The 23398-nt window shown below is 42.1% G+C and overlaps 1 protein-coding gene across 1 annotated transcript in view; it reads right to left on the reverse strand.

The window, feature by feature from the left end:
• The window catches only part of LOC138453728 (two pore calcium channel protein 1-like), a 1160417-nt gene that overhangs the window by 486530 nt on the left and 650489 nt on the right, over nt 1–23398 (reverse strand). Inside the window, exon 11 of the mRNA XM_069606850.1 lies at nt 5153–5338. Within this exon, the coding sequence (XP_069462951.1) occupies nt 5153–5338 (186 nt within the window). The remainder of the gene's footprint in view (nt 1–5152; nt 5339–23398) is intronic.

A 23398-nucleotide genomic window follows, 5' to 3' on the forward strand; every position in this document is an offset into this window, starting at 1 on the left:
AAAGAGGGTACCTCAGAGCAAGACATGGTATCCCCCCTTCCTGATAGTGACCCACCCTCCCCTCCATAACCTTGCCGTAATGGGCTATAGTTAGTCCAATTCCCTCAACCCTTGTAGCCCCCCCAGGAAATACTGAGACGAAGAAGAGGAACTCAAGAGGAGTGCAGACTTCCTATGAGAAACGCCACTATGGTACTGGGACAAGGAAGATGCAGATGAAGGCACATCAACTTCCCCAATGGACCTGTCCCACTTACGAGGCCAGGCAGGGTCAGGCAAGTGATTTCCACTATGCCCACCTGCAGCCTGTTAAGTACTGGGGTGAATATAAAAGGAACATGCATGCTTGGCAAAGAAAATGAGCTGGATGGTGAGCAGGAGAGGTAGCAGAGCTAGATCTACTCACACCAAGGCGACGAAGAGCGAAATGCTGCAACGCTGTAAGACTGCTGGGTGTAGCAGGAGAAGGCACAGCGAGAAGGTCATGTCTCCAGAGAGCCAGAGGAATTGCCAGACGGGAGCCATGGGGCGTGCCATTCCCGTACTCCTTCTTGCCACAGAAGTGCTCATTCCCCTGGGTAAAGCAGAAAGCACCGGAAGGTCTGAGGGGCAGGTGGAGAGACCCTGACCTCAGGCGGGAAAGCCGCCGAAGGAAGGAGCAGTGAAGTCCATGAATTGTGAGTTTCTGAATGCGAAAGAAACCCGGCAACAACTGAGAAAAGACTGTATAGTTTGTGATGGTGTGACAGTGAGTGAAAGAGCACTCGATCACAAAAGCCGTCGGGACACCGCTGAGATGTGGCCAATGATAAAGAAGGTATGAAAGGATTTAAAGTAGCAGAGTGGTCCCATAAAACATAATACGCATTTCTCTGTGAAGGAAAAGAAGTATTGTGACAGCAGGGGAGCACTGCGCGAGTGAAGTGTGAGCGAAATAGAAATCCTTTTGAAAAGCTCCACAGCAGTAGGGGAGTTACACAAAAACTGAAGTAGGAGCAAAGCCTATAGAAACTTGTCATGAGAAACTTTGAGTGAACCAATAGTATTGAGAAATAAGTGCATTGAGAAGCTTTGGGGTGGCCCCAAGGCAGGAGTCAGATCGAGGAGGGGCGAGAGACCCCACCATAAAAACTGTGAGTGAACTAAGAGTATTGAGAAGCATTGTGGTGACCACAGGCAGGAGGCTGATCCAGGAGGACCAAAGAGACCCCATCCATAAGAAACAAACAAGTAACTTAAGCAAAGTTAGGCACCTGCTTGCACGACCTGTAATGAGTGGACCGTGCGGTCTGCAAACTGCGTCACAACAAGGGTGGGCCTAGGTGCGAGAAGGAATCATTTGAGATAATGAAGTTCAAAGTCAGAAGTACTTGGTTTTGCATGGGCAAGGGAGTCCGACAAGCAACAAGTGAAGAGTGATATTTGCTGATGGAACTTTCGGGAGTTATACATTTGTGTTTGGAAAAGAGGCAACTTTTGAACATTAGTACAGTGAAGGATAACCATGAGGGTCTAAGATCGAGGCAAGGCAGACCTGAGAGACAGTGTGAAAAAGTGAATCCAGATAAGGAAAAGGTACTGTGAATTTTGCCCAGTGAATCCTGAGAACTTGTGGAACTTTCCTATCCTTAGAGTCTTGAATTTGGGGAAGGGAGCCGTGAAAGAGCTCCATTTTCACACTGACTTTGCTTTGAACACTATTAAGCTGGCCAAATCCCACACCCCAAAGCATAGGTTTTGACACAAACAGTAGTTTAATTTTAACTTATGGGCTTAACCTTTCCTTAGTTTTCCTTTCATTAGGGAACATTCTCACCTTAGACTTAGGGCAAGATCGGTATTTTCCCATCCTGACAACCAAAAATAAAGTTTGTCTATGTCATCATCTCTTGATACCATGCCTGTCTCACAGCCCCCATAGCAAAAAATCAAAAGCTGGCATAGATGAATGTACGCACAGTAAGTTAACATATATTTTAAAGTGAAATATACAAATGCAGTTCATTTGACTTTCTCCGTAGAAGAAATTGCGCATGACAAAATAGCATTGGACTTAAAAAAAAAAAAGTAATGCGCACCAGAAAAATAACCCGAGAGGGGAAATGTTCCAATAAATATGCTGGCAAAGTATAAAAATCCCAATATGAAACAAGTGCTTGTGGTCTTGTGGGTAAGCATATGTACTGGGAAGATGACAACCTGAGTAAAATCTAGGTAGCCAAATACTTGCCAACCTAAAAAAAACACAAACAGCAGCACTTGTTTTGATGCTGCCGGTTTAATTTTGTGTTCGAATGAGAAGGTGAACGACTGCCAATGAGTTCGGGCAGTAGCCAAGAAGTATGAAATGAAAGGAAAACAATAACTTACTCCTATCGATATGCATCTAATCTTGGCTTGGAAACACAGAAGGAGCGAACATTTGTTGCTGGCAGGATTGAATCTTCTATAGAAGATGAAGTAACATTACACAAAAGATTGCCCTAATCACGCGTAAACAATAAACAGTTTCCCATAAGAGGAAAAGGGTTTTTGGAAAACAATAAAAATCCACATTTATTATAAGAAATTCTATGTACCGATGAAGGCCCGGTTGGGGGGGAAATGTTACTTTGGACAGACATATTTCATATTAGAGGCTGAAATCACTATGTGTCGACCTACAGTCTGGTTAGATAATATACTAGTCAGTTGTCCTATCCGGATGATTGAGTCATACCCACAACGTGATACACCTCTGTACAAGATATAAAATAAAATGACAGTGAGAAATTAGTTTTAAAATTAAGAAACAGCCATATGTACAAACTCAGACAGTATTTGAGAGAAAAAACATGTGGTTGGTTCTGGTCTGTAAATGTATCAGAACTATGTGGTGTCTTGTGTTACTAAAAATAATAACGTGTATACTAACCCCACAGAGTGATCCATTTTTAAACATGTGTGGGGGTGTCCACAAACAAACAAGGGGGGTCCTGGAAGTGTCTCTCTACCGGCCTACATCCTGGGTTAGAGTCTCAAATTGGTAAAGGGAGGGCACCCACAATGTTTTGTTGTAATGTGAATTGTGGGTCATAAATATGATCAATCATTACACTGTTTTTTACGGATTTCTGGTAAGAGTGCAGAAAAGGTATTCTATTAAACCACAGAGCATAGCTCAAGGTCATAAAAGCGTGAAAAAGGGAGGAATAGCCTGTTCTCCTTGTTTTTTGTCTCAGAAGCTAAATACTTGAGCAAGCTTGCCAACCTCAAAAAATCCAAGGGGTTGCGTCCGCCCTCTGAAAAAAGTTACACTGTCCACCCACACGTGTCCTTTACTTGTGCCCTGAAAATCAGCCACAATCAGAGGAAAATAACTGCACCAGTGTCCAGGATTGCAAACTCTCTTGCCACATTGTGGGCAAATACTCATGACTTACTTGCCCTCTCATTTCCCCTCCTCCCCCACATATCTAGCTTTCAACAATACTCTACTTTATAAAGATAACATGAAAAGTACACATACCATATTGTCACTCAAATGTATAAATCATTATCAAACTAGGTTAGGTAAAAAGTGCACAATTGTGGCATTCTTCCCCACATCTTGACTCGGAAACTACAAACAACAGAATGCAATTCAGCAAAAGTCACAAGAATGGTGTCTAAGTGCAATACTTTCAAGGATTGACATTAGCACATCTAAAATAATAATAATGTGGCTGTTGTGTGTTTTCTTAGTGTGTTATGAGATATTTAAAACTAAGAAAACACACAGCATCTGGAACTGTGGTTTGTCTCCCATCATGCATTAACCGCGACCAATCCTGCTTAGCTTCAAAGCGAGGAAGGTGCCTTCAGGCCACGTTGCTCCAAGTGGTCTTTTAAATTGTGTTTATATGTTAGGCAACATGGCCTGAGGGTGCCAGCCGCTACCTTGCTTTGAAGATAAACAGGGTCTGTCCCGGTTACTGCCTTAATGGGATCCCTGGATGCATATTCTGTCACTGGCCATGGCATTGGCAAGTGATTTTTCACCCCTGGCGTCACTGTACCTGTCAAAATATCTTTTTTAATGTTTGTTAAACTTTTTTTCTATAGCCGAGGGTACAAACTACAGATAGCCACGGTTATCTGTAGTTTATTATAGCTTTTAATATCGGACACAATCTTGCTCCCCAAGCCCTCACCAAGTGCCCCCTTCATCTGTGCCAGCTCCTCCCACTCCCCAGAATGCAACCTCGCCTCCCCTGCCCTCTCCCTTCCCCCGCACAACACACATGCTGTTTCTGTGATGCAATTTGCTTTGAGATGTTGGTTATTCAAGGTTATAGCTGAGGTTACAGAAAAGCTTTGTGTTGCAAACTCAGTCGCTAGCCCCCCTCCAACTCCCAGCTGAGATGCCCAAGGGGGAGAAGATTCGAGACACATTCAACTAGTTTTCCTGCTTTTGATTTTCCCCACTTGTCTAAGCCTGGATGAAGCCCAAATGAACGCTGTTGAAATAAATTCTTGCTTTGCAGTGCCCTTTTGTGGGAACCGCTCTGCTTTGTGACAGCATGAACCTTTTTACCCACCAGACACCACAGTGACACACTCACAACTTGACACAACTTCCGAATGCCCACTTTTAATTAGTTGGTAGGCAGTTAGAGATTTTGAAAGGTAAGCAATTGTGCGTTAGTAATGCCAAAACGTACACGTATCCCAGTAATACATTCTTTCATGAATCAGGCATTAGTCATTTCTGTATAAGTTACAATTTACATACAAACATAATTACTTATTCCAGGAAAAAGTTAGACTTGCACCTGGAAAAAGCTTTGTCAAGCAAAGTATGCAATAGGCTGTAAAGAGCAAGGACGCAAACTCCACCACTTTGTTTTGCTTACAATCTTTTTAGTGCATTTTATACTGCCCAGTGGAAGGCTTTTATCTAGGTTCAGTAAAATGTTCCAACCATACTGTGAACTTTTGATGTGCTACAACTAGTTAAAGTTTTCAAAACATTATGACAACTATGGATCAGTTTGATGTTTAAAATCAAATAACTGAACAATAAATACAACTCTTCCAACAATTGACAGCAGTGAACTAGAATACCATCACTTATTTTTATTTTTAATAAATAACACAAAAATTAAGCAAATAAAAATTAAATCATGCTTACCAGTTCCAAAATTTATTTCTTCCAAAAAACGTCTTTGGTTCATATGTGTAGAGTTTCAAAAGTATCTCAACGATATACAATGAAAGGAATACCCATTCAGCATGGGAAATTAGAGGATTTTTCTCATCCAGCGCAATGAAAATGGCATTTACTAGAATGATCACATCATAGGCGTACACAAATCCCCTAAAAGAGAACAAAATGAGTGACTGGTTTTGCCCTGTACTGATTGTAAAATGGAATAACACAAAACAAATGAATAAACAAATAAATGAATACACAAATCTGTAAGAGTGAATGAATTTTTTCGAAAGCTGGGGTACTAGATATATAAAATGATTAATATGTAAAACAGTAAACAGGTTTTATTCCATGTGGAAATCCTTTTACACATCAAACCGACATCAGAAGCATCATTAATACAAACATTCTTCCCCTTTTTTGTTAATATTAGCAATTAAGAAAATAAGATCTTGGAATGCTACCAACCAATTAGGTTTTCTTAAACAAGTTTATGATAAACAAAATGGTCATAACTCTCCTAAGAAGCATTTTAGAAAATGTATGTACAAAATAAATACAGAAGCACCATTATAATTGGTATCTTGTGCAACACTTCATGCCACTTGCGTTTAGGCACTGTGATTACAGATGTTGTATTAATTAATAGAATGGCAATCAATTTATCAACTTCAGAAACATGAAGCGATGAGTCCGCCCCACGACAGAATATGAACTTGCAAAGTGCAGGCTGGCCCCATGACGAGGCAAGTACTTATCTTGTTCCCTATTGACCCTGAGAAATTTTGGTGACAGACATGTTTGAAAGGCAGTCCGGCGGCAGAGAATTTAAATCTGAAATGGCTGAGCCAGTTGTTCCAGCGTGCACAAACCTGTAGTAAGCTTATACCCCCATCAACCTCAGAAGAGAGGGCCCCTCAGACACTGGCAGAAATGTCTGATGCAAGCTTTGCTTTATAGGACCTTTTAAAAGGCCTTTTCTTTTGTGAGACCAGTAATTGAGAAAGCAGGCTGCAATGAAATTACTTCTGCCCCGCAGTAGTACAAGGCTGAGTAGTGGCTAAAACGCCTACTCATCCCTCACACTTCTAAAAAAACAAGAGTGATTCAATCATAAAGGTAACACAGGCACAGCTAAGAGAGCACAGCTAAGAGATATACCTTCTTACCTCCTTCCCCTTTTGTGGTAACATGGGCGGAGGGAAGGCTATACTCTCATAATGGTTGTGAATGTGATCCAGTAGCCACCCAAACAGCAAATTACAACAGTCCAAAATAAAGGAATGTCCGATCAAGGTTCTATAAAAATATATATTCTTTAATTAAACACACCATATGCAATAATAATGAAATAGAAAAACACTTTAAAAACCCACCCTTGTGACACATTATGCCAAAATAGAAAGATGCAACACTCTGAATAATAAAACAGCTGTACAAAGGCAATCAAAAACCATAATGTTCTTAAAAAGCATATGTTCTTGGCAAAAAAGAGATTAAAGGTGACCTAACCAGTCTCTAGGGCACAAAGATGAACCAAGAAGGAAGTTAGCAGTCAATAATATGTCTACAGGTTCTTTGTGGTTCAACAGCATCAAACCAGGCTCATCAGTGCTGTGTGTGTGTCTCAAATCAGGCTTGAATGTGGTAGTTGCGTTGTTTCAGATAGGAAGCAGGTGTCAAGCTGAAGTTCATTGTGGTTCGAAGAGGCAATTGTGAGGACCACCAGAGTCGGTTCGACGATGAAGACGCTGGTGATCCGATGCATTTTGAGCCAGGAGCTTTGATGCAGCATTTGATGGTCACGGTATGAGTCCACGAGTGTCAGTTCGACAGTTCACGTAGATCAGCAACAAAGTGGTTTGAGCACAGCAGGTGCAGCCATGAACTTCAAGTTTGAGCTGAGGCAGTAAAGTGCTTAGCTGGTACAGTGCAGCAGTGAACTGCTTCGAGAGTGCATCACAGCGTCTCAAAGATTAGGAGAGGCAAAGGCAGCTCTGGATAGTCTGTTGGTTCCACACAGTCAACAGGCTCGAATAACAGCTTGCACCAGATTGACGGGGAAACACAGGGATCCTGGCTGTCTTGGATCTCAATACAGGAACTGAAGGATAAGATTGGTCCTTGTTCTCAGGTTCCCAAACACAGGGAGGCTGGCACACACCTGCAGAGGTCCTTCAGCACAGTGAGGTCCTGGGCACCATTGTGACTGGCAAAGGGGCAGGACTTGTTCCAACAGCAGGTCACGCCCATTGTTTGTGGGGATGGTTAGGGAGCAGTGCTTCCCTATACCTTGGACACTCAGTCTTCACCTCCCTGGCGGAGAGCTTTGGAAAGTTAACTCTCCCAACAGAGGTCCAATGAATTCTCCCTTAAGTGTTTGTCCAAAAGTGAATCAAAGCAAGAGAGAATCCATCTTTTGTAGGTAAACGCCTACATGTGATTGGACTAGTCCAAGCCTGGACTTAAGGGGTTCAATCCCCGTCCTTGAAACAAGTGGTATTTGCCTTCTGACATCATACCCAAAGTGTGTTGTGCTAAAGAATGAAAGAATGCGGAGGAGACAGCAATGAAAGACATAGATGAAACAAGATGGTGGAATCTTCCTCCAACTATGCAGTGCTCCCTCTGTCTATCGCCTTCCCTAGTCCGTAGCATCAAAGACCCATTTGGTATGCAGCATACTGGTGTGAGGTTAGTCCTTTTGGAATGGCTTGTTATTAAGCTAATCAAACTTTTTATGAGCTAACTTATAGATGATGTTATGTCTTATTCCTTTTTTGATGTGAACAGTTATATTCAATGTAATTAGTGTTGTCAACAGTGATGGCATCAGTGATGTGATTTGTAATGTCATCAGTGTTCTTGTACAACATGTAATTAGTGATGTGATCTGTGATATCATGATTGTGGTCATAGGCTGCGCATCAGGGGGCACACGTTTTTGGTGGCTTCAGCTGAATTTCAGGCGTTTTGTTGCATTAAGTTCTCACCTTAAAATCCCTGCAACTAAAGTTTTTTCCTTGAATATATATATATATATATATATATATATATATATATATATATATATATATATACATATACACACACTGCTGTAATGTTATGAAAAAATGCCTTGTGTTGGACACTCTATCACCATACAGTTTTAAACACAAACACTCACATAATAGTGCGAAGGTTTTGCAGGTAAAAGCTGTGCAGCCATTTATCAAGCATTTAAACAGGAAGTTGTAATGCAACCAGCCATGTGACTTTCTTAGTGCCATACAATATGGTTAAACCGAGCAGCCATGTTGTGCTAGTCAATTTTGGCTGGTTTCTCCTGGGTTATGTTCTAATAAATATTAGTTTAACATTTCACATTATTCGTTTGCATTTATTTTACATTTCTATTTGAATGCTTGATAAATGGCTGCAGAGCTTTTAACTGCAAAAGTAGCCTGAAGAAGTCCCTGAGTAGGGACGGAACGCGTGGCACAGAACAGTGGCTATGGAGCCCTGCTACAAGTTTGTAAGTCCATGCTGACTTCTATGAATTTTAATGTTGTTTGATAGTAAATAAAAGTTCAATTTTAGCACTATTATGTCGTGCTTGTGTTTAAAGCTGTATGGTGTTAGAGTGTCTAACACAAGGCATTTTTTCACATTACAGCAGTGTGTGCATAATATTGGTTTTCTCTAAACCTACAGGAGCACCCACTGAATAGAGGTTGAGCACTACTAGAGAAAGTGTTTTATATATATAGTCATGTAATTGCAGATGAATGAACCGTATAAACTAATAAGCCTGCATCACACATGCACCAAAAGTTACACTTAGACTTTGGGACCTAGGACCAAGTCCAATTATAGAAAAGCTATTTTTACAATATGTATGAACTGGATAAATGTAGCCTTCATAAATACCAGATTGGTCGAAATAAGTGTCGGCTCGACCTCAATTTGGAAACCTGAGTATCCGTAATACAGGAACTCATATGATAAGAAACAGCAATTTTTCAAAAATATGTATTTAGTGTGTTTCAGTTTTACAACCTTTCACACAATATTAATGCCAATAATCACATAATCACATAGCAATAATATTGAAAACGATAATACAAATAAATCAATGCATATCCATCTAAAATCTCATCAAAGTAATTCATCACTCATGTGCATTGCAATCCTACCATCCTAGCAACAAAATATCTTTGTCCATCATATCATTCACCTGCCCTTTAGTTTGCATAGCCTTTATTACTGCGCCTGCCATATATAATTGCTCAAGCATCTCAATACACGTAATGGCAGTTGATATTACTTATAGCTTTTATCTCTTACTTGGAGGTTACTTTTATACATGTAAACCTCAATGCAATACCCTGAGATTGAATGCAAGCTTTGCCTCTGCCGCCAACCATACTCTAGTCATAGACAACACCAATGGGAGGGCTACTACCAGATATGCCTCCATTCAAAAGGTCTTCTTTGTGATATTATTCAAATCCTCTACATGCCTCTCAATATATAACATACATGCTACTCAATGCGTGGCAAGAAGTCAGCACATGTCTAGCTGTTTCTACTTTAGATATGTCCTTGCACAATCTGCATATTTGTTTTTCCACAGGCATGCCCGCCTCTAACTGCCAGTATATTCAGCGTATAGAGCCTAATTTGCATATACTTTCTTCTTAGATCTGGTGATTGGAATTGGTATATATATTGCTGCAGTTTCTTATATGGGAAGAACATTCTCACAAATGTGCTTAGGGATTTCAGTTTCTCCACATGGATGTGATTTACTGTCCAGTCCGATTTGTCTGCACCCTTCAATTAAATCAATAATACCCCTGTCCCATATTGCCACACCAGGGGCCAGGCAATCAATTAAAAACAGCTCTCATTATTCGCCTTAAATTTGTGTAGCGTGCGACAAGCACCAATCAGAATTGGTTTTCTAAGTACAAATAGCACCAAGGTTTCTTCAGCAGTCATCATTTTAATATACAGATTTCCTCTGGTAATCTTAATAATGACCACCAGAGATGTTAGCCACAGGTCTAATCTTTTTACTTCAATTGGGGTTGCATTTGTTAGCCCCAATATTTTAGACCACAGAAAACCGTCCAGCTTTTTTGCCCAGCAATAAAGATTGGTAAATGATGCTTCTAGTGCATATAACATTCCAGCTACCAGATTTTGTCTATACATTCTGATGATTCCAATGAGACTATACCCAGCTGTTCTCTGCACAAACTGTCTGATCATAAGCATAGATGCTATTGCCTTCGCCCTCCTTTTTCACAACAATTCAGTATGACCCTTCAATAATCCTACCTTATATCCGAACTAGGCATAGGTTTCCACCTTGTTGATGCTTCGTTACCGGGTATAAATCAACTTCCTATCTAAATTTACTTTCCCAAATCTCACGAATTTGGTTTTATTCATATTAACCTCCAACCCATTATTCGTAGCATAGTCCAGTACAGCTTGAGCACACCTGTTAATCCCTATAAAGGTATGTTAAAAAATAACAATATTGTCTGTGTAGGGGAGCCACCCTATAGTCGTGTGTCCTAGCCTAAGCGGAAAGATGTTTATACCCATGAACACTTCCCAAAGTCAGACACAAAAAAATATTAAAATATTATAGGTAGATGATTGACCTTTTCTGAATCCTCTCTGGAAGGGGCTTAACACCGGACTCTTATACACCTAGTTATTAAGTCCCTGTGGAACGGTGTACGCGTGGAAGCAGTCTTTGCAGTCCTGACCCTTTGCGTGTGGACTATTGCTTTTTGGAGTCCCTTTTCGCTGTTCACCATTGTTGGAGGTTGAACAATTAAAATCCTAAAGGACCCCGGAGCGGAGTGATGTACGAGTGGAAGCAGTCCGTGCAGCCGGCGGAGGCAAGGCAAGGCAGGAGTCTTCGCTTGCCTTTCTACTGCCAAGTAACATCTAGACAAACTGTAATTTCGACGCTATCCAGTATAGATATTTGTCAGCTTGAACTTACTAATTGCTGAACGTCCACTGCACGCTCACTGATCGCTAGCGCCGTTGCTCTTACAGCAGGACTGTTTTTTTGGCAATTTTAATCAGCATACCTGAGCTCCGTCGGCGTGGCCGATAAGTAAACGAAGTAAACAAACTTCTATTACTTTTACTTCCATTTTTTTTTAATCTTCTCAGTGGGCCAGTAAGCCAAGCAAAAATTCCTTCAGCTGGTCTGCAAGAAGTCTGCTCCCGTGCATGGGGGCCCATTGGAAGTCTGTGCGGCGACTGCGGGCAATCGTCCTTTGAGCCGCACAGATCTTTGCCTCATCTGTCCCCACGCGAGTGAATTAAATCCAGAGGTCTGTCTCCTCGAACGGGGGCTGGTCTGAAGTCTGTGCGGTAACTGCGGGCAATTGGCTTTTGAGCCGCACAGACCCTCTTTTCCCCTTGTACCTGTGAGGGCGAACCTATTTAGAACTGGGCTGAGGGGGGGGCCCATAGCCCTCGCAGGGGCTCATAATCTCACTTACTCATTTACCCATTCGACGGACTAAATCACGGAATGAAGGAAAGGGGGAAGAGAGTGGAGAAAATTATTGAGGAGTCCTCTTCAAGGTGACAAAAGAGGGCTTTTATGGCCATGGTGTTTGATCTGTGTTTGGTAGAGCAATGAAGCTGCGGAGCAACTCGCTTGAGGACGATCTTAGAGCCCCAGAATGGGAGGAGCCCGAAAAGGCTAGTAGTCCTCTAGCGTTTGGCTCGAAGGGGCCATTGGAAGTCACCAGGAAGGATTTGCTTCCTGAGGATGGTGTGAACCCCTCCCCCTCCTCCCTCTCTACACCAGTAAGACCCAGTGGTGGGCAGGAAGTAGAACTCACATTGGCGGAAAATTGGAAAAAGGGACTTGAATTCACAATAACTACAACCAAAATACAGAAAAAAATAGACAAGCATTTTAGAGAAAAAAGTAAGTCAAATGAAATGGAAGTTCTTAGGGACAAAGAGATACCGTAGAGCCCCATAGCAAGATGCAAAGGGATCAGCGAGTCGGCCAGGTCTCTATTGGAGTTGGACTCAAGTGATCACACGTTGAGCAAATTGAATCTTTCTGGTATAGACAACAATCAAGAGCCGGCCGGTCCACCGCAGGAAGAACTACCAACAGAAGCACCATCAGCCCCAGACCCAAGGGTCCCCCAGGGTGAAACGGCCGAAGAGAGGGTACAGTCAAATAGCAACACATTGAGTGCATTAAACTACGTGTTGAACTCGTTAGTTTCCGTCTTTGAACTCCTGAAAGCCGAAGTGCAAATTCAATCGGCTCCTTATTGGAACTGACGAAGGAGGTGGCGTACTAGATGGGTCAAAAGTGGACTGCTGTAATGTCATCAACACAAATGTGCTGCCCAAACTGCAGGAGAGGCATCTTGAGTCAGTTAAACAAGGCTTGGACATCTCAGCGCTTCAAAGGTCCTTGGCAGCAAAAGAAAAACGGAAGAGACAGATAGGACTCTTAATCAAGCCTTACTGTCCCAACTCCAATTATTAAATCAACACAAATTGGATGTGGTTCTGAATGATCCAAAAGAGGTGGACAATCAACAGATGGATGATACTCCTCTCTCAGAGTCGGTTTTGGAGGAGTTCCGTAGACTGGCAAATGTGGGAGAGGGGTTTCAAGATGAGGACACAGTTGGAAAACTCACCCCAGCTAATCCATCAGAACAGATGGATATTCAAGGAGTGGAGGACAAAGAAGTATGTCCCCAAAACGCAAGTCTAGGTGGAAAAAAAAGTTCAGAAGAGGGAAGCCAGAAGGCTGAAAAGACTCAAAGAAAAAGAAGCCCAAAAAAAATGGGAAAATAAATCAAAGAAACAATCGAAATCAAAATACAAGAACTCAGAGACCAATTCTTTCCTGAAGAAAGTTGGAATCTCCCAACCATCGGTGGCAGAGGAGGACCAAGAGATAGTTGAATTTGACTCACTGAACAGCCCACAGACACAAAAGGAGGGTGCAAAGAAGAAAAACAATCAGGCAAGAGCCTCCCAGTGTGTAACAGAAGATGCAAAGACAATCGGCCCTAATACAATTGGGGCCAAATTCAGTGTGACATCAAGAGGCTCTCAAACAGAGATTACTCTGAACATTCAGGGAATGGCTCTAGCCCCATCAAATCTGAAGAAAGGCCTCAAATTAGCTCCCAACTTTCTCAAAACAAGTTCGAAATTGGGGCCCAAATTAGCCTTAGTTAAGGTTGGGAGCACTGCAGAGCAAAAAACGAATGTAAAGATTGCCCCCATCTTTTTGAAAAAAATCTCTGCTCAGTCCCAGATTAAAACTAAATCCCAGACATTGGAAATAAAACTGGGCGAAGGCAAATGCAGGAGCTTGGGTGAGCCAGTCTACGTTGCAGAAAAACCAAGACTGTTGGAAGAAAATGTGTCTGTGACTGATGCAACTTCTGTGTCTTCAGATCAAATGCCTTTGAAGGGTGGTGAAAACATAATTTCGGGATCGCATTTCGCAATGCCGATGACATGGCTATCTCTAACTGCAAAAAACATGCAAAATGTTTTAATCGTGGGACCATACTCTCACTCCTAAAAAGAGTTCCAGGTCTGTTTCTTATTAACACAAAAACATAGAATCAGTAAGATTCCCAGACCCCAATAACCCACTGCTGGCAGAAGTGGACTGGGCCTCCAGGGAAGTGTTTATGGCAATCGATGAAGCAAAATCGGACCTAAAAAACTTGGACTTACTAGTCTTGAGAACCCAACCAAAACCCCTGCAGCTGTTGGGCCCTGCATCAGGGAAGAATGTTCAATGTCAAGATGGGGCTGTGAAACTTCAATCCCCAACCCCAAAGACCATGGGTACTTGTGAACAGTCGAGTGTCTCTAGCAAGGACAATACCCTAGCCCTACTTCTGAGTATTCTAATGGAGGTCTTTCAGAAACTGGGAATAGGATCTCAACATCTTTAAAAATGAGGGGCTAAGAATTATTTGTTGGAACACTCAGGGGGCCTAATAACTGTACATCAAGGTCAATAAAGAATTATCTTTTTGAGGCAGGGGATGTCATAATACTGCAGGAGACTTGGCTGGTCAACCCAATAGCAGTAGAAAGATACTTTATTGAAGTTCAAGGGGCTACACAAAAATCAAGAGGGAGGCCTAGTGGGGGGCTGCTTATCGCCTTTAAAAACTCCAAATTTAAGGACGTTGTATCTGCTGATGTGAATACACAAGGGTTACAACTATGTAAAGTTACACTCAGAAATGGGGGTCGGGATAAGGCGATGATTTTCTGTAACATCTACTGGAATCCCTCAAGCATGGCGCTCTGTGTATTTCTGGATGAGTTATCCAAGGCTCTAGGAGATATGAAGTTAGCATTTCCAGGGGCTGACATAATCCTGGGGGGTGACCTAAACACACAATGCACTGATCTCCTAAGAAACCAGAGAATATCAACAGGTAAAAGAACCACTAAAAATGGACACCTGCGTGTTGAGTGGTTAAATGATTGAGGTTTGAAAATGTCAAATGGGAGTGTGCCAGGTGACATGCCGGCTAATCTGACTAGGATTCAGGGCACATCTGCCTCAATATTGGACTACCTCTTCCTATCTGGTGGTCTCTTCGAACAGAAAGTAAACCTAAACATAAAAGAAGGGGGTGGTAGTGATCATCTTAGGTTGGAACTCTTTTTTCCAGAAATGACATCAGAAATTCTGTCACGTAATCCCCAGAGGCTAGTAGCCAGGAAAGGCAAAATTTGCCTACTTAAATACAAAGCAGGGGGAGCCCACCTGAATGAAAGTCTAACAGCCATATCAGAAGATGTGCAAAAGGAGAACTGCTCTCCCTCGGGCTTTATTAAGTTTATCTGGCACATTTGTCCTCCTAAGCCAAATGGGGGTGGGCCTAAACAAACCCACCGGCGCGTTTACGATGAGGAATCTATGGCAAGGAAAAAAGATCTCAATAGAAGGTTGAGGCTCATAAAAAAAGATTAATCTCTCGCCGAATCTGATCAAGGGGCGCAAATAAGACTGCTGAAAAACAGGCATAAACAGTGGTCAGTGGCACAGAATATAAAAAGGTTCCAACAGGATGGGGAACATATCCTAGAGGTTCTGGGTAAGAGGGACGCAAAGGGGTTTTGGGACACCATGCATGAAATGGAGGGGGAGAAAACAACTCAACTTTGTAATCTGGTACCCGAGAGTGACTGGATCAAATACATAAATTCAGTCTTTGGTCAACTGGCAAGAACAGTGTGCTATTACAACACTAAGGCAGAATGGCGGCTTGATTTCAACACCTCGGATATCGAAGATCTCATCATGAAGGCCTCACCCTCGAAAGCGGCAGGGCCAAATGGATTGACTTATCAAGTCCTGAAGGGTAATTCGGCTCTTTGGGCAAAATTGCTTAATTGGCATTTTAGGGAAATCCTGATGAAAAAACAACTGCCCTCATCTTGGCGCACCGCTACAGTTATCCCACTATTCAAGGGGGGCGATAGGGAGGCGGCGAAAAACTATCGCCCCGTTGGATATTGACAACAAGATTTTTATGAAAATCCTGCTGGGGGAACTGGAAGCATGGGAAAAAAAGGTGGAATGTTGTCCAACTGTCAAACAGGCTTCAGGAGGGGACTTTCAACAGCAGTGAATGGCATGGTAATAAATCTGTTGAGTGAAAAAACACAGGTAAAGGGGGGAGAACAACTGTACAGTGCTTGGGTTGATTTCTCAAGGGCCTTTGACTAAGTGGCAGGGGTAGGCTCTGGTTGAAATTAAGAGCAAAAGGCATTCCAGAGGGGCTCCTGGCGATGCTCATTGAATTCTGTAAGGAAAACGACATCAGAGTGAGACTAGATGCAGAGGGCCATTTGTCAGAACCTGTGAGAGTAAATTGGAGGGTGAGACAGGGTTGTCTCGGGGACCCGTTATTTTTCAATCTGTATACATCTGACATGGGGGACTTTCTCTGCATTAGCCAGCCCGTCCCTAAATGGAAAGAAAATACACTGGCTGGCTTACGCCGATGATGTGGTGGTTCTAGACAAAACAGCAATTGGTCTGCAACGTCTACTAAATGGCATTCACAATTATGCAGTGGAAAATGGCCTCTCTTTAAAACCGAACAAATCAGAGGTGTTGGTTTTTAGACAAAAGAAAAAAAAATTGTGTTCCCTAAGTGGTCAATGGGAGGGCAGATGATTACAAAGGTGGAGGACTTCGTCTATCTGGGCTACAAAATGTATACCACTCCAGCAATTTGTAAGGCAGAGTTAGATCTTGAGGCAAAAATAAAACCACTAGCAGCCAAGATGAATAGAATTCTCTGGAAATATGGTAAATTCTCTCTCATACCAGTCCTCAAGTTCTACCAGGCCAAAGTCATCCCCGTTCTATTATGCGGTCTGGAAGCCAAACCCCAGTTATGGAGTATGTCCTGGCAAAAATGGAAAGGTCTCTTATGGAAACATACCATGGGTCTACCCAATGAGTATTTCCATGGACAACCTCAGATTTGAATTGGGCCTTATATCACTAAAATCTCAAGCGGGGTGGAAACTGATGGTATTGCATCATCGTATCATGACAACCCAAGACCAATCTTTATATGCAAATATGAGAAAACATCTGGAGACAGGCAACTCTCAACATTTGGGTAGGCTAGACATACTGGTGAAGGAGTGGTTGGGTAGTGCGGACATCGACTCAAAATTGCTGGAGGAAAATCCAATAAAGGCCAAAAAAATGGGAGGAAATGGATTGGATTAAGACTCTTGAGAAAATAAGATCAGGGCTAAATCCGAATCCTCTTCAAATGTCCGAAAGAAAATTGGGCTTCCTCAGTAAATATCCAATAAAATTTCCAGATTGGAGATTGAGGAATACATTTCTGAGATTAAGACTAAACATACTGCATACAGGGGAAATCCTAGCGAGAAGAGGAATGGGGGACCTAGCCGTGAATCTCCGTCAGTCCTGTGCTGAGCCTGAAAACCAATTAATCAAACATCCGATGATGGAGTGTGAGGGCACGAGAAACTCCAGACAACAGTTCTTCAGCAGGTTCATTTTTGAATCAACAAATTGGGTACACGACCATTTCTGGGAACGCCTGATTGATGGTCATTCCCATCAAAAGACGATCGCTGTAGTTAAGATGCTGGAGGACTGTAAGTTAAAACTATGCAAATGTCTGAGGGGATTTGGAAAGAAAAAGAAAGGGAACAAAAAAAAAACCTAGAGTATCAAAGCATGGCTAACTTGTTTTCCTGTAGAAGCTTCTTTTACTTTCCATCCTGCCCTCCAGCCCTCCTCTCCTCTCCCATCCTCTCTCTTTTCCTCTCCTGTCCTTTCCTCTCCTCTCCTCCTTTTCCACCTTTTCTAATATCTTCAAATATTGCTTAAACAGTGCATTGTTGGTTTTGGATTTGCTTCTAACCCGTCCTTTTTCTTTTTAAAAGTGGATTTTAAATTTCAGCTAAAGTATTTGTATGCTTGTGAATATATTTTTTGTAAAATTGTGAAAGGTTATACTTTGTAACCATATACAATAAAAAATAAAAAAAAAAGAAGTCCCTGCAATATGAAGATTGAAAAAATGTTGCTTGCACCATCTAATAATGATAATAATCTATAAATCTAAGGCTCATCTCTCTTCCCCTTCTTAAATACTGGGATAAGGTGAGCTATCCGAATAGAGTCCGGAATTACATCCAGTCTCACCCCCTTTTCAAACAGGTTATATATGACCTCAGCCCATATCTTAGGGTTTGCTTTCATTACTGCATTTGAGACCCCATTGGGGCCGGGGGCTGCCGACTGCTTTAAGCCTCGAATTATATCAATAATACCATTGTGGTCAAAATCGATGCAAATATAACCATTAGGAATAGTATCCAGAGTGGCTGCCTTACATTTTTCTGGTAGAAATTGCATCAAATATCCTCATTAATTACATTTACCAACACATTGTGCTCCTCACGTTTAGTACCGCATACATTTATTGCCAAGCTCTGGAATTAGAAGATGCGCACTATCGTTCTAATCAGTTTCTGTACCTATTTCTCACAATTTGACTACAATTTCTTTTTCCAAAGTAGTAATAACACTCTTTTTATTCTTCTCAGGTCCTGTCTTAATTCTTTTATTTTCCTGAATGATCATAAGTTCTAGCACATTTTCCATCTTGCTTTATAAATGTACTACCAATTGCCAGAAATCTGACTGTAATTGACTGTATCCAATATACAACCTAATTCCGAGAGAGTCTATAAAAAGGCAATCAACTTCTACCGTGTCCATAAAACAAGCAATGGAATTCAAACTACGATCTAACCACCCAATCCTATTTTTACCTGCATTGACAGGAACTTCCCCGACTCGGACACCTAGGAAATCTGTTTCTATCGTGATTGACAGAATGGCATTATCACTACATTCCATAAAGACCATGGCCATAGTTCCCAGAGCACTAAACAACTTGTCATTGCCATACAAGTAATCTATACTCAAAGATGACTTGTCACAATGCCAGGTAATTGCAGTAGGCATGTCACCCTCCACCTGCCCATTCATCATTTGCCGCTCTAAGTCACTAAACAATTCTACCCAGCACCTCGCAGACTTGGCAGTCTTTCCACCTAGCAGTTTAATTACGGACAGAAGTGCAGCTTCCCCATTAACGATTTCATAGTTATTACACCTCACATTCAAGTCACCTCCCACCTGAATCCAGTCAATATTTTCTGTATCGTGGCATGCCAATATGGTATCAAATATATAGTTGAGAGGACTCTGTGTACTCACCACCTGGGGAATCACAAATATTATTTAACTAAAATGGTCCTCCACTCATCTAATTCAATTAATACTGCAAACACATTCGCATTATTATGCTCCCCAAACACTACTTTTGACTTATAGCGATTTGCACACAGAATGTGCAGGCTGCCATACGAATATCCCAATTTCCCCTTCATCGCTTTTTTTTAAAACAACATGTATACCCCTCAAAAGACCGCTCGCCCACCAGCCAAGTCTCTTCCAACATTATTATATCAGCCGCACTAAGCAGCTTAGCAGGTTGCTTAAAGCAAATAAATCCATATGTCCCTGCATATTCCATGATTGTACAGTGACATATCATCAAGACTTCTACTGCACAGGGGGTAGAAAAGAAAGGAACCAATCCCAGTGTACTTTGCTTGTCGGGTTAATCACACAAACTTTAGGGTCGTCAGAAATGTACTGCTCTGCTTTTCCACTATCTCTTAAGGGTGCCATTGATACTATCCATTCAGATGATACAAGAGCATTGGGACCTATAGTCCTTATTCACTGGTTGATCAATATCGTACCCCATTTTAATAATGAATCAACATTTGATATCAGCAGCGCATGCTACCTCGGTAGTGTAACAATGTACCCTTGACATTGGGGGTTGTTGGTCCGTCAATTGCTCCACATATTCAAAGTCTGAGCTCTTGAGCGCTCTCAATGCCGGGAGATGACCAAACACAAACAATGTTAACGCACATCCTCGATTTACTAGAGTTTGCTCAGATGAAAATAGGCTCTTGATGGTAAATGATGTTTGCTGTAGCAAATCATGTGCTACCGTTGTCAATTTTACATCTTTGCCCTTTTCTTTTGGTGAGACCTCTTGGTTATCAGGGACCTGTTCGGTAATACGGCCCAATTCAACCATTGATTCATCTGCTTCCGAGGGGTCTACACTGCTGCTCGTTGTTCCCCACACTCTGTCGCACCATCTCATTGTTTCCTTTTTTCTTACTCACCCTATCTGCCCCCAGTAGCCAGTTGGTTAAGTGTCCAGTTTTATTCTTCACCCTCTTTGATCACCGACTCACTTTCTTCTGTGCTTTTTTTCACTTTCATAGGGTCACTATCTGGGTTTCCACATGGCTTTTCTTTATATTGATAGTTTCAAGATGAGATTGTAGATGCATGTCGTTACAAACCTTTAATATGTATACCTTCTTTAACCTTCAGAGTTCTTTTCTTGTCAATACAGAGTCGTAGAACGGCTCATCACAGCAATAATTTTCTTGTTGCATCCTGGGAGGCTCCACTTTCTTTAACTCCAAAACATATGTAATCAGAGCCACCATTCACCTGCGAGGCAGCTTCATGTAATTTTTGTTCACCTCAACCACCTCGACACGTACATCTTGGACCGATCACAAGTCCCTTTTTAACCACATCCAACATTAAATATTTTTTGTACTTGACTGTGGATATGATTACATAATGTTAACAATATTTTTAATGCAAAGTTGATAACCATCATGAACTGATTTATCACCCGAATCTGTAACCATGCAGCTTGTTATTGAGTTTTCTTCTTGTATCAGCTCAGTCAGCCTCAGGAAACTGGACACCCTCTATATTGGGGCAGAGAGCAGCAATTATCCATCATTATCTGCTCTTCTGATGGTTCATTAAAAAAAACATGGCATGACAAGGTACAGTGAGCAAAAAGTGTGTGCTGCAAACTCTCATCTCAGAACAGGTTATCGTTCTGGAGAGGAGCGCCTGCTACCGTTTTTGAAATATTTGCAAGGAACTTGGAGTTGGTCACCCTAAGTTACCTGGGGGCAACTAGACGTGGACTGCTTATTCACTATGCTCAGAGAGGCACAGCTTCACCTTACTGATAAGGCCCAAGAAGGCTGAAACACGTGTATGGGGTTGCTATTTGTACTCTTGTTCAGAGAGGAATTGCCATAGCATTTTGGTGCTGGACTGCCCATGTGGGCGGGACAAAGACTAATATGCAAATGGATATTTCCCATCTGTGAAAGGTACAGTGAGCAAAAAGCGTGTGCTGCAAAATCTCATCTCAGAACAGGTTATCCTGCCATGTTCTTTCTAGAGAGGAGTTCCTGCTACCTTTTTTGAAATATTTGCTGGAGTATATTGATTCACTTGCGGCAAGCCAGCAGTGGTCTCTCAGGGTTTTGCTCCCGCTCGCCTCTTCTGCTTCTCTGCTTCTCGGTCTCCGACAGCTTGCATGCATCCGCTTTGCGTCCCTTTCGTCTTCGGAGGCCTGGGGACTGCCTTTGAGTACCTGCAAACACCCAGAAGCCTTCCGCTTGCTTCTGGTGTTCTTGCAGCATATTCCCTCCCACAGTCCGCTCCCTTCTTCCTTGTCAGTGAGCCAGTTGGCTCCACGGACACCGCTCCAGTTCCAGGGTCTTTCGGTCAGCACTGAGAGAAGCAGCATTCCTCAGCCAGCGTCTCCCTGTCAGCTGGTCTGCCAGTTTAAATCTCTCAGTCTCCAATGTTTTTTTCTAACAACTAGAGTGCAGTGTGCGCTCCCGGCTTCCAGTAATCTTCATTACGCCGTTCTGCATCTTTGCAGTCACAGTACTTTCATTTTTAGGGCAACCGTAGTTGGTTTCTGATGTCTTGTATGCAAAGTCTGAAAATATGTTTTCAGTGATCTTAAAAGGTAAGTCAGATTTTAAGGACTTTTATCCAGAGTCTGGAAATGTATTAAAGGCTTGCATGCAAAGTCTGAAAGTGTTTCCAGTACCTTTCCTGGGTGGGTGAGGAGAGGTTTGACAGTATACCATTAAGGCATGAGGAATGGTGGGGCGATACAATGTCTCATCTGATGTCATGAGAGCATCCCGAGGGCTGCCTCCCCCCATGTGATCCTCACCCATATAGCCGCCCCCAGGGTCAGGATCAGGTAGCAGCTGACCTCGGCCATATGGGGAGAGGTCACTGACGGGAAAGGACACACCATCGGATTCAGCTCCACACACTCACCACAAAGATTATGAATAGAGTTTAGCAGGGCACAAGATTTGCAGAAATGATACCCTGCGCTAGTTGGAAACAATCAGCACTCGCAATCAGGCACTGCTTTACCTGGTGTACGGATCGGAGCTCAAGTTGCACCCAATTATTCGATTTTATCAACACTGATCTGCGTGTTTTTATGTATAATTCTAGTTAATTGATGTGAAAAAACGGCAGAAAAATCTGAAGATTTATTATGATGAGGTTTTCTTCTTGGTTTTTAATAATTGATGCACTATTTAACCCTGACTTTAGTAAATATATGATGGTGATAAATGGGAGTTCATTATTAACTTCTGCACTTAATGCTATTATCCTCGTACCTTGTAATTTTAGCTCGCAATTAAGAGATTTTATGAATTATAAGAGTTATTTATATGAGAAATCTCATGACCATGTTTCCTACTCATGTCATATTTTGATTATACCTAAATGAAATATACTGTGTAAATCATAATGATGATATACCAGGGACATGTTTGTTAGCAGTTGTGATTTGTGTTTCTTTTCTGTTGCTACTTTTATGATCTGCTGATCGATATAAAGTCAAACTGAGAACTGGGCAAATGTATGATTATACTTTCTATTTCAGCACCATAAATCCCAACTACTCCCTGTTATTTTATTAATATTTTTCAGTGTGACAAAGGCCCTGGGTTGAGCTTTGGTATTGGGGAGAGAGGGACCCTGTGGGTGAAGGCCACTTGCTATGTAATGTCAACCCAACAGGTGAAACAGGGGATCCACTAGTGCCTGTATGTCAAGCCAACGGTCAGAGGCTCAAAAAGGAAGAAGCACAGTATTCTCCATAGAACTCAGGTGTGAACAAACCGATTGCAACCTGTGGGCCAGGGACAGTGAACTAGAGCAGTATGCTCCCTGTTTGCTGCTACTTACCCCATGGCACACAGATGAAGTTGAGGGCACTCACAAGCACAAACGCCAGATGTGGCAGGAGAGTTAAATGTGCATTAGGGATTGAGAAGACCATGCCAGAATTAGGCAGCTGCGATGGCACAGCTGACTGATTTCAGGAGGAGGACGCTGCATTTAGTGTACTCGGTCTACCGGTCACTCATTGATATTTAGAAATTCATAAGCAGCTCAGTTAAGGGGGGTGGAGCTGAACAATGTAGACCAATTCTGAAACTAGCCTAATAAGTCCATACAAGTGCATCAACTTGCAGCATTCACATCCTCACTAGCGCTCAGACAGAGTATAAAAAGGTAATGTGCTTTGGAGTTGGTATGGAAATGTGGACACAGGGTGTGCAGGAGAATGAATGAGAATAGGAGGCTGGAAGAAGCATGAGAGAGCAAGGGTGAGGAAGAATTGTTAGGAAGAATACATTAAGAGGAAGGAGAGCAGA

Source organism: Ambystoma mexicanum, chromosome 4p, assembly GCF_040938575.1.
Source record: "Ambystoma mexicanum isolate Mex_15411 chromosome 4p, UKY_AmexF1_1, whole genome shotgun sequence".
Taxonomy (NCBI): Eukaryota; Metazoa; Chordata; class Amphibia; order Caudata; family Ambystomatidae; genus Ambystoma; species Ambystoma mexicanum.